Source organism: Dreissena polymorpha, chromosome 14 (genome assembly GCF_020536995.1).
Source record: "Dreissena polymorpha isolate Duluth1 chromosome 14, UMN_Dpol_1.0, whole genome shotgun sequence".
In the NCBI taxonomy this organism is placed as follows: Eukaryota; Metazoa; Mollusca; class Bivalvia; order Myida; family Dreissenidae; genus Dreissena; species Dreissena polymorpha.
Window position 1 is genome coordinate 422,664 of NC_068368.1, and position 12,272 is coordinate 434,935.

General features: G+C 32.6%; 1 protein-coding gene across 3 annotated transcripts; it reads right to left on the reverse strand.

Annotated features, from left to right (window-relative positions):
- Positions 1–4,536: 4,536 nt before the first annotated feature.
- On the reverse strand, positions 4,537–10,072 carry LOC127857586 (uncharacterized). Of its 3 annotated transcripts, none has more exons than XR_008038511.1 (4): positions 8,834–10,072; positions 8,418–8,531; positions 6,707–6,857; positions 4,537–5,018 (listed from the first exon to the last, which is right to left on the reverse strand). XR_008038511.1 is itself a non-coding variant. In XM_052394061.1 (3 exons), the coding sequence occupies exons 1-3, from the start codon at positions 9,363–9,365 to the stop codon at positions 4,942–4,944; spliced, it is 723 nt and encodes a 240-aa protein (XP_052250021.1). In that variant the 5' UTR covers positions 9,366–10,072; the 3' UTR covers positions 4,537–4,941. The 3 variants fall into 3 exon arrangements, 1 of the variants encoding a protein (XP_052250021.1); XR_008038512.1 differs by having other exon boundaries at positions 6,707–7,145; XM_052394061.1 differs by lacking the exon at positions 6,707–6,857.
- Between the last annotated feature and the right edge of the window lie 2,200 nt (positions 10,073–12,272).

Sequence of the window (12,272 nt, forward strand, 5' to 3'; positions counted from 1 at the left end):
AGTGATGATATTTGCGAGGAAACAGTAATATTGAACATTGAACATGCTCTAAAATATCCATTATATGCATCGTTTGACGATTTTAAAACCTGCTTATAAAAAAGCGAAACGATTGAATAAGGTGAGGAATTCTGTTGGTATCGTTATATTTTGTGACACTACGATGATTGCTTATATAAAGTATAAAATACACCGCTCTCTGTGTGAGCATTGATGGTTGTGTGGTTTAATTGTTAAACTATTACTCAAAGGTCCAGTGCTTCGAACCCAGTTGAGGATTTTTTTTACTGTTATTCTTGTTGTTTACTGGAGCTATGCAGTTCCGATGATTTACATTTATCAATTTAAAGCATTTAATGACAAACTTCAGTGCATGCCAAAAACTGTGAAAAGGTCCCTTTAATTAAAAAATTATAAATTTGTTACACGAGTACACCGGACAAGTGGTCAATTTTCAATTCAGATTGATAAACATTAAAAAAAAAATATGCGCTTTGCTTTGGAAAAAACGGGGCTTAATGCATGTGTGTAAAGTGTCGTTCCAGTTTAGACTGTGCAGTCCACATATGACTATAAGCGACGATTACTTCTGCTTTTATGGTATTTTTCGTTTAAAGGAGGACTCTTTTTTGGGAAAATCCAGCTTAGGTGGAAAATGAAGTCCCCGATAAGCCTTTCTGGACAACAAAGGCTTATATGGGACGATACTGTCCATTAAGCGCCGTTTTCCCAGAACGAGGCTAATATCTTATCGGTTGGATTGGTAAATACTTTATATCTCGAACTTTGTATGCTTCATATGCCCAAATAAAATAAAATATTATTTATGAATACATTTGTATGTATATTGGATCCATAATCATGATAAATACATGTAATATATCATTTGAAAAAATAAAGCTTTTCATCGTTCTTATATAATAAACAATTTTGTTACAACAAATATTGTTCGCCACATTTAAGAAATATCTTTATACTAATTCAATTTATTAGCGTTTGCAAACAAGCATTGTTGAGTCTCAAATATCCGAACGTGGTTTATATTTAAGGAAGTATTGAATATTAAATTTCATTATAATTTCAAACGTCCATTACGTCTAATACCATTTTGTTATTGCTTATATTGCTTTAAATAAAATTTATTATTACACATTCCTCACGCATTGGTGTATGTACTTACCTTATATGTTCCTTACAATTAACCAAAACGATAGAATAAAACGTATACAAGTAGTAACTTAAGGTGTTCACATATGAATATATTAATTATTATGTAGCAAGGTATACATGATAATTATTCTGACATACATTGTATAGTACACATCGCCAATATGCTGTGCTTTATCACATACCTTGTTTCGAACGATATATATATAGAGTAGTCTTCCATATATATATATATCTTTCTATATATATATATATATATATATATAGAAAGATATATATATATATATATATATATATATATATATATATATATATATATATATATATATATATATATATATATATATATATATATATATATAATAAAAGTAAAAACACGTGTCTGGGATTTTAAATATATATTGATTTAGCCAACGCGTTTCGCATAGCTCATCAGGGCATAATACAATATATTACAACGTCAAAATGTCATGGAGATAACGTCATATCAATTATGACGTCATAACGTCAATAAATATTAAATGAAATTTAATTTGGGTTTAAATACATGTATAAAATGTTGTTCTTTTGCTAACCTAGCTGAAATATTGTTCGAAAATAGCTTATAAAATGGAAATATTTTAAATTTTGGTTCATTATGTGAACATTCATCTAAATGTTTACTTAAAGGCATCTGTCTTGTTGAGGGGTCTCGCATTTGTTGTTCATGGACAGATCGCCTATTTCTAAGTTTATCGCCAGTTTGGCCTATATAATATTGTTTGCATCCATTGCATAATAATACATAAATCACATTTTGTATATCACATGACATATTAGTTTTTATTTTGAACATTTTGCCATTAAAATCAAAAGAATTCCCTTCAATAATATAACCACACAGGGCGCATCTAGAGTCATTACATTTGGATACTCTTGGTTCTTGAGATGAAAAGTAAGATTTGGTTAACAGACGTTTTAAATTAGGTGGCTGTCGCTTACATTTTATTATCTTCTGATTTGAAATTATTTTATTCATAACCGGGTCTGTTTGTAAAATGTCAATGTTGTTTTTTAATACGCCAAACAGTTCTTTATTTTTTGGATTTTGTGTTGAAATAAATGGAATTATATTACTCTTGTCTTTTTGTGTTGATTTTGAAAGTAATTCATGTTAAGGGATGGAAAGTGCTTTTATACATGTATTTAAACCCAAATTAAATTTCATTTAATATTTATTGACGTTATGACGTCATAATTGATATGACGTTATCTCCATGACATTTTGACGTTGTAATATATTGTATTATGCCCTGATGAGCTATGCGAAACGCGTTGGCTAAATCAATATATATTTAAAATCCCAGACACGTGTTTTTACTTTTATTATATAATATTCACAATCTGGATTATTACATTTTACTTATATAACTATATATATATATATATATATATATATATATATATATATATATAAAATAAATATATAAATATATAGAAAGATATATATATATATATATGGAAGTCTACTCCAAATGGAAAAAATAAACTTACTTCATGTAGTTTAACACTATTATAAATAATGTATCGCCAATAGTTGTCGATTCTCCGTGTCATTCATTCAATACTTCAATACGATTGTATCGTTTCCAAATATTTCAACTGCTATCTCAACGCTGTTGTTTATTCAAGATTATTTTAGATAAGTTTTAACCCCAGTTCCACTGCCAAACAATGTCCATTTAAGCCTGTCACTATTTTCGTAAGGATATATTTTAAAAACGATAATTATATAAAGCTAATTAAAAGTGAATGACGTTTATCCTATGTGTACACAATACTTAAAACATCATTAAGCCTTCATAGAGTGAACTATACCAACTGCGTAAATAGGTATAACTTTCGTAAGGTGTGCCAGAAGTAATCATTATTAAATTACATTTTTCGGTTTGATTGATTTGTGTAGAATGCACGCGTGCGCGAAGTCTAGTCAAACGTTAAGCTTTGTTTCAGAACTAAATAGAACAAAGCATGATAATGATTATTAAGTAGACTGTACACTGCTTAACGGATTATAAACTGATTCAGTTCTTTTCGTCATCAGTTCATTTCATATATAAGCCGCGTCATGCGAAAATGGGTGTTATGCCATACGCGGCCAGCGGATCTCAAGACCATCCTGCGCGTCCACACAGTCTGGTCAGGAGCTACCATGTCCACAAAAGAGACAACGAAACCTTACTTGATTGTGCGAATGCGCAGGCTGGCCTGGAGCTACGCTGGCCGCATACGGCATAACACCCATTTTCGCACGACGCGACTCTTTGTGAGTAAGTTACAATAAGTTATGTTCTTGGGGTTATTTTGACCTAGAATTTCACTGGTTTGTTGAGATTTGTTTTATTATATGTATTAGTTTAAGTTGATATAGATATTCTGTAGATTACATCTTGTGTTGCGAGGATAAAACTCCTAACGCATTATCTATGGTTAGTATGCATCAAAATAAATCTGATTTTTTTAAATTATCGCTTTACTGTCATTAAAACGGTAAACACCCGCTATTATAGGCTTATTAATGTTCTAATTGGCTCTATCTGTATCACCGGGGCTCAGTACGTTTGTAACTTGACACGTATGTGGCAAGTTAGAAACGCACTGAGCCCAGGTGGAATAGTAAGATATAGTAAGCTTACCCATACACGGGGTCATGCAATGTTTTTGTTGTAATGTAGTCGATTTCAATAAACTTGGTTAAATTGCTGTATCGGGTAAAATGTATAACCTATTGATAAACTGACTGATAATACGGATTTACAAAGCGTTATGTATTATTGTCCTTGCTTCCAAATCTATCAAAAATAGTGTGCTGTCAACAAATAAAAACCGCAAGAAAAGAAATAGGTCAATTGAAACTATTATCAGCAATTTAAACGAGATATGCTCTGGATTTGTATTAATTGATAATTAAAATTACCTTTCGATTTCATTGAGGATTTTAATACCATCAATCCGTTATTTTTTGCGGAAGAAGACTTTTCTGCTTAATTATTATGTTGCACTTTCCGTAAAGATGACAAAAATGGATAAGATAAAATTATTGCTTTCTTTATTGGACAATTGTGCTAATAGATGGTATGAGTCACGCGTCATGCGAAAATGTGTCTTATGCCATTTGTAAAGCGGACAGAGTAGCTCCTGGCCAGACTTTGCGGATGCTCAGACATACCGGTAACACCCACCCTATTTTATAGACCAATTTTATTCACCATATGGACCGCCGTTTGTACATCGTGTATTATGTACCCTTTAAACATTCGAGTGCACTATAAGTATGATCAATATAATCATCGACATTGATTTAAAGTAAGCGTAAGTAAATGTTACCACCAGGATCAGTATCTGATTTATAAAGTTAAGTTGACATTTAGAGTAAACAGACAAAATATCGCTATAAAATAAAATGCTCTTTTCTATTTGTGTGTGGCAAATTATAATCCACTTTAATTTCCCGCAACGATATCTATTCATGCGACACTTAAATGGGACATGAATATATGTTGAATATATTGTACCACAAACACACACAAATAATGTTGATATAAATGTTCACGAACAATTCAGCAGACTTACAGCTACCATATATTACACATTAATTAGTGTATATATAAGTGAACATAAATTAGTTAACATGATTCTAGTCTAGCTATTGTTATCTAGGTACATGTATTTCATACATCATTCCATATATTTAAAGTATTTTAACATAAGTATACAGGTGTCCCACTGCCAGATCTACAGCAACTTTGTCCATTTCTTTCCGTATCGGTCTGCTGCACGATGACATTGACTGTAGAAATCCTCCGAGTTTCCTGGAAATAATAACTATTAATTAAAAATATAACATATCGTTACTACTCGTACATGCATTGACTTTGATGCCGAGTAGTGAAAATGGGACAGTTCAGTTAAATATATACTTAAATCATTTACTGGATGTTAAAGAAACAAAAACGCTCACGAAAAGGTTAATTATCACCTTTAAAAGGACTGTAAACCACGAATGACGAAAAAAGAAAAGTTCTTAAATACGTATTTTTTTATAATTATAAGTTTATATTGATTAAAATATCACGACTGGTATATTATATTACTTGAAAACAAAATAATATTTTCAGTATATTCGGTAATATAATTACGCGATGTGAAATTGAAAGAACATCGCGAAAATAGGTGACATAACGATATACACACTATAAATAACGCAAGTAGATTGATCATTTTATATATAAAATATATACACTTCTCTATGCATGCACAATTTGCATTCCTGGGTTAACTTTATCTCGTGACGATAATGATCAATCTACTTGCGTTATTTATAGTTAACTGGTAGTTACCTGGTATACATACCCAGTAAAAATAAATAAATACAAAAATAAAGTAAACATAAAAAAATCTTTTTTTCAAGTAATGTTATATACCAGTCGTGATATTTAAACCAATATAAACTAATAATTTTTAAAAAATACTGTATTTTAGAACTTTTCTTTTTTCGTCATTCGTGGTTAACAGTCCCTTTATATTGTTAATGTAACGTATTAAATAACCAAACATCCTGAAATTTATTTACTTTTTATTGAACCGTTTTACTTCAGAGCTCATTTCTGTTACTACATGTGAGAATTTCATAATTCCTATGACATTAAACACATTAACACCACACTAGTTCACAAATGTCTAGCGTTTCTTTTACAAACATGAAAGTGGTATAGACTATGATGTTTATTGTCTTATCAAAACAGAGCAGAACATATACTAGAAGTTTATTTAAGACTTAAGCATATACAGCTCATCGTCAAAAAACAATAAAGCAAAAATGCCAACATGAATATACATGAGTCAGAATAACAACAATAAAAAAACATAGAAAGATTAAGTGAAAATAAAAACATATAATTACATTTGTATGCATTTGTTTTACAAACATATGGATTTTCGTGAGAATGCAGCATGTAAGTGAAGGCTCGTAGTGTTTTAACAAAGTTGATTGAATATTTTAAATCCGCAATTATTATCATATGCGTGTATGATCGTGAGAGAAAACTGTTTGTTTTTGCACTTGGGGCTCAAGTTTACATTTCCTCAAACTTCTAGTGGATTGATGTGCACATGTCTAGGATATGCACAATTCTGTCAAGTATGAAATTTGACGGAAGTTAAATACGCTAGCGAATGTCGAGTGTCTTCCTTTTATAACAGTTTGAAGCGGAAAATATACATAAAAGCGATAATAAAATACTTTGGTCAATACTAGATAAAGTAATGTTGAACAAAAACAGTTACGATTTTCTATAACATCCTCAAACAGTTAAGTTTATATCCAACAGAAAAAAAGAAAGCGGTCCCATGTTGAAAGTGTTCATAATGGGCAACACATTTATCGGCGATGTTATTTAACTTATGTTCAATACTAACACGACACGCGATATTTTTTTAAATACAGATGGAAATGGACGCGGCTCATTTGTGGTAAACTCGGATCAGTTTATTGCTTTACCTGCGAGATATTGCTCAATAAACTGTGTGGACTCAGTTGCCATCCGTATAAAGAACGTGTAAGTGTCCTGTGTCGTGTACTGTATCTCCAGCAACAGCTTCTGCAGGTTCGGCTGCTCAAACGCAAAGTCCGCCAAGGCGCTCGCATACTCCTGTGACGTATAACGTCGAGATATGCTCGTCATTACCTCGTTGAACGTTTGGCAGAAACGCTTGCGGCTTCTTGGAAAGGTTTGAGACTTTTAATAAGGTTTGTTGAGACAAACTCCAGTCCGTTGAAAAACCATTACTTAGTGTCTTCAGACCTTAAAATCTTGCAAACTCCATCACAGTGGGGGTCGAACGATGGAGCTCAAGATCTCTAGGTGAACACTTGTACACCACGCCATCGCGACATTTGAATAGTTTAACCCTTTATTATTTAAAGCCAAGCTTTCCTGCTACAAATAGTAATAAAAATATATTGAAATCCCTGTTTGCCAAATTTCGTTACTCAATGAAATATATCAGTGCATCCATTTTGTTATACATATTGCAGTATAATGAAATTGTAAATCCCATGAATTATATTCACAAACACGGTAAAATAAGTTAAGGCGTCCGTCAAATATATATACATACAGATCTTCATGTATTCAATAAGCCCTAAAAGTTGTATATTTACAGGAAAAAGTAATCAAACGCATTCGGATGGGAATATTTCTGTTCGGTAAATATTCTGGAGGAATATAACTTAAAGCAAAGGCATCAGCCCTGACAAACATGTAATTATTGGTCACAATACCCACACAAGTTCATGACAAGATGAGAACCGTATGTATGGGCATTGGAGCAACTTTAACGTTTGATATAAAAGGCAATTGAAATATATTTGTGTTACCAGGAATGTGCCGCAAAGCGAAAAACGTTTTGAGACACTCCCGCAAGATTCCCTGTATATTGAAGCGCCTATTCGCGGGATCATAGTTAATGAAGTGACGCCTAAGTTTAGGGACCAGCACTTGGTCCTTCACCACCGCTTTAGTCGGGTAATCTGCGGTTGAACTTGAGTGCATTAGATTTGTTAGGAAATCACGAACATACATCTTGGAAAGAAATCTTGAATATACATGTTACTAGTTCAATGACTATTTGCTGGACACGATCAGAAAATACAAGTTTCATATATCCACAACGTGAAACAATGCTTCAATGCAAAAATATTATTCATTTTTCCTAACATATCGTACCAAATGCCTTTATCACACGAGGCATCTGAAATCAATATATACATAGATCAGCACAGCCATGAGTAATAAAATACTGAAAACTTTGTACTAGGTTAAGCTCACCAATAACTAGGTAGCGCTTTGCATGTTCAGAAGTGAGCGTAACTACTACTGCACGGAGAGAAACTGTATAAGAATTATTTTTTTCGTTTCAATCCTTTTCTTATACTGATTGTATTGTGCATGATTTAATGTCCACTGTGTTTGCCAAAAGAAATACATATGTTTGAACTAGAAGTGAGCGGGTTTGAAGTAACGTCTATTTCAACTTTCTGAACTTAAAAGGCCAAATGCGTTTTTGTGCCAGGTATAGTTAAAATATTACGAAGAAATATCGGTAGTTTCTTCCATTAACGAGCCTGCAGTATTGTCAAATTTTGCAACCCGTTTCTGAAGCATGTGATTAAGAAATCAACTTTGAATTGTGTTTAGTTTAAAACTTACCGAGGAGCGATCTGGCCTCTTCTGCTGTAAACGAGCCTGGGATATAATCCAATTCTGAGAACCGTCTCTCCAGCACGGGGCTCAGGCGATCGATGAACAGCCGGTAAACGTCAGCTGAAATAGTGATACAATTTGTATAGTGCTTGCGTTAGATACATGAAATACCCGTAATACCGATAGGGATATACATTAAATAATGCCTGAATGATGCACATCTTACCGGGTGAATATGCATACAGTTTATCAAATTCACCGCTAGATTTTGGTCCATTACAAAATAACTTATTCCATGCACAATATTCTTAACCAATAACATTTATTTGTTAGCGAAATACACAGGTACAGTCAACTGATGGCAAAAAGAAACTCCTCGATATATTTATTTTACCATTAAATTACGTTCCTCAAGCACCTACCAACTCTGTCTTTCCCCGGATAAAACTCTCGACTAAGGACCTTCAGTCTGTATTCCGCTAGCAGTTGCGCCATGTCCTTCGGCGTCAACATGCCTCCTTCATCCCGAAGCTCGGACGTTATCATGAGAATCAGAAGCGTCAACCCTTCACTAAGTTCGACAATAGGGTCCCAGTTTTCGTCATAGTCCATCTCCGGCGCTTCGGCTGTTAGTAACTCCGTCGTCTCTGTCGGCTTTAGCGGTTGCAGCTCACACACGTGGTAGATACGCTGCAAACTTTCCAGCTGAAACTTCGTTGTAGAAGTCAAAATAACTTTTATATTGTTCTGTTTCAAAAGAGCCACAAACACATTTTGTAGGGGTTCGCGAGTTTCGGCTTCATTGTCAATAAAGTATTCGCCATTGTCAAAAAAGAATACGTATTGCGTTTTTCTAGTGGAAACAGCACAGACAAGCATGCTTTCCCACGACTTGACATCGTTTGGATGAGATTCAACAAAAACAGTCAACTGGGCGCATATATTGACGTACATTGCGGCTAGGTCGCTGGTCTCCTTCAAGTTAACGTAGACTAATTCATCATATTGGCCCGATGCACTATCCAAAAACTCCTTCGCTAGCCTTTATGTACCAACAGATCGCATCCCGAAAATTCCGAACATTCTTTGTTGTTTTTTTCAGACAGCTTGCAAATCGCGACGTTCATCTGTTCGACCGACGAACTGGGCCTCAAAGTAGGTTTCTATTCCGATGACCATTATTACAATTCGGTTGTGTGCTTTGATACGGATGAAAACGATAAACGACCTCCTTATCAAAGTTGTCTTCCATGCAATAATGAATCTTACCGCGGTGTACATTTGGGCGAAATAGTATTATGTCATATCTATCAAAGCATTGTTAACGAACCGTAGATATTGTCGGTAACGGAATTAGCCATACATAATTTCGCTTTGAATTCGTTATAATCCTTGTCTTCCTTTGAATTCTAAACAGTAATTAGCCCCTTTTGATTTCGAATGTGTCAATATTTCCCCTTCAAGTCCAACGCATCATGATTGTTTTTTAATTCCAACTAGTATTTATTTCCCTTTGAATTCAAAAAATCATTATCTCATATACCTAGTACATGTATTTAAATCATCGTCTGTTTAAATACACATGTGTTAGTACAGCAAAATATCAATAAACGCACTGGACTGGTAACACAAAGTCTACTTAAGTAGGTTTTGATGTTTATGCCTGCTGCATTTGGTTTTACCAACGAAACATGCGGAGGTTTATATACTTTAAACCTCACATGACATTTTGGTCTGTTGAACACTTCTTTTACATACATATTATATGTCTGTATATTACATTTACCAATTAAAAACGATTTCAATTAAACCTCAATGTGTATTGTCTGTTTTACATATCGAGTTCGGTATTTAACTTTCATGTTTCAGTCGTATGTATAAATTGCAACCGCATGCAGCATATATCGAGTTTATATCGAGTCGATGTTGACTACATTGTGTCAGCATTAAGTGTATTGTACATTTCGTGTAGTGTTTATCAATTATATAACTTGAATGGCTGATCTAAAAATATGATCTTTAAATATAAATGGCATAATTTCAAAAGATAGACAAATATTTTTGCGTAACTTTTTTATGTGTAAACACTTTGGATGTGTTCTGTTTGCATGAGATTCACATTAATATTTTTCTACAGCTAAAACAATTGAATATGCGTCAAATCTCAATAACACAATTTCGGAGTTTTGGTGAGGACAGATGTACAGGCGTTGCAATTATTGTAATAAATCCTAGTTTAAATATGGATTCATTTCAGACTGACATAGAAGGATGAATATTGTATGTAGATGTATCTGTCCTTGATGTAAAACCTAGAATAGAAAATGTATACGCTACAGTTATTGAGCATGACTGAAAGTTTCTTTTTGGGAACATCGAATACACATTAAGTTACCAGTAGACATGTTATTTTAATTGGAGATTTTATTGGTGCTTTAAACACTCGTTTGATAAAATTGGTGGTAATGGAGGATTATTTGGTTAAAAAATACCATCACAAAATATAACTTAATTTAATGTATTTCACTTTTATATATATTTATGTCATAAAGACAAATGCTTCACATGGTTTAGGAAGTCATATAAAGATAAAAATGTGTATATAGGTTGTACTTTGATAGATATTAGGTCAGTAAATTATTACTGAAAAATGTTGTAAATTGTACAAATATTCCTTTTTCAATGTCAGACCATGATTTTGGTATGCTGGAATTAAATAATAAATTTACAGTTTGTTTTGGTAATTGATATTAGAAATTTACTCATTCCTATTTGGTAGAAAGTGATTATTTTAAATACTATTTGACAATTATGACTGGAACTCAAAAGATTACATAAGAACATTGGGAAAATATAAAACTGTTAAAAAATTGTATTTTCATGGTTAGAGTAAGTGAAATTTATTGTGGAATTAAATTATGAAAAACAAAATATATAAATACTCAACATATTTAAAAGAAAAACATGAATATAAAATGCAGAGAGTTGAACTAGAAAATGATTTACACAAAGGTTGTATTATGAGAAGTACATACTTAAATTGATAGTAATGAGAATCCTTCTTCTATTCTAGCTTTGCTAAAATTGAACAGCCTAATGGTTGCAATAAATGTATCAGTCATGTTAATTATAATTTCGTTGATTGCAAATCTTCAAAAAGTATTTTAAATAGTTAAAATGACTATTACTCAAAAATGTTCTAAATAGAACGTTTTGATGTTCCTTAAGAGTAAATACATTTCTGTAAGTTTCATTAGTGGGTGGGGTAATGTAAAATAATCAGTCCATATAAATTTCTTGTATATTAGGTTTGGAATAATGTGCACAAATAGAATATATGGCATATACTTCGTTGATATATGCATTAGTTCTAATGAAATCTTAAAAAAGGGTTAATACTGTGAAAACATTTATTTTCGTCAACACGAAATTTCGTCATTTTTAAAAAATGACTATTTCGTCAGCACTTAAATTCGTCAATTTCTGATTTTGTAAAAAAAATGATAAAAAAAATGCGTCAGTCAATTTCCGATTTGTTTGTTATACATGCGGTCGCGACAAATCGTGATGGAGAAAGGGGGAGGACCCTTGAGAGTCACTTGCAGGAGGTGGGCTCTTTTTATATCACATGGCAATTAAGTAGTTGTTTGTTATTTGGGGATAGTAACTGGCCCGTATTACTTTATGCCATTAACAAGTTCATTGTAATGATTAGCGGATTAGTGGGACTGAATAACTGTAAACATACCGCTTTTCTAATGTGCATATATATCCGATAATCCATTTTAATAACACAATCAATTTAAAGAAATGTCACGTGCCAATTAAGTACACTGTATAATCTACACCCCTTTGTATCAA

Excerpts from the sequence above, each read along its gene's own strand:
- LOC127857586 (XM_052394061.1), bottom strand. The coding sequence starts at position 9,365 with ATGTACGTCAATATATGCGCCCAGTTGACTGTTTTTGTTGAATCTCAT. Across the intron at positions 8,532-8,833 it reads TCCGGGGAAAGACAGAGTTG|CTGACGTTTACCGGCTGTTC; the intron begins GTAGGTGCTTGA and ends TCACTATTTCAG. Across the intron at positions 5,019-8,417 it reads AGAGGCCAGATCGCTCCTCG|GAAACTCGGAGGATTTCTAC; the intron begins GTAAGTTTTAAA and ends TATTATTTCCAG.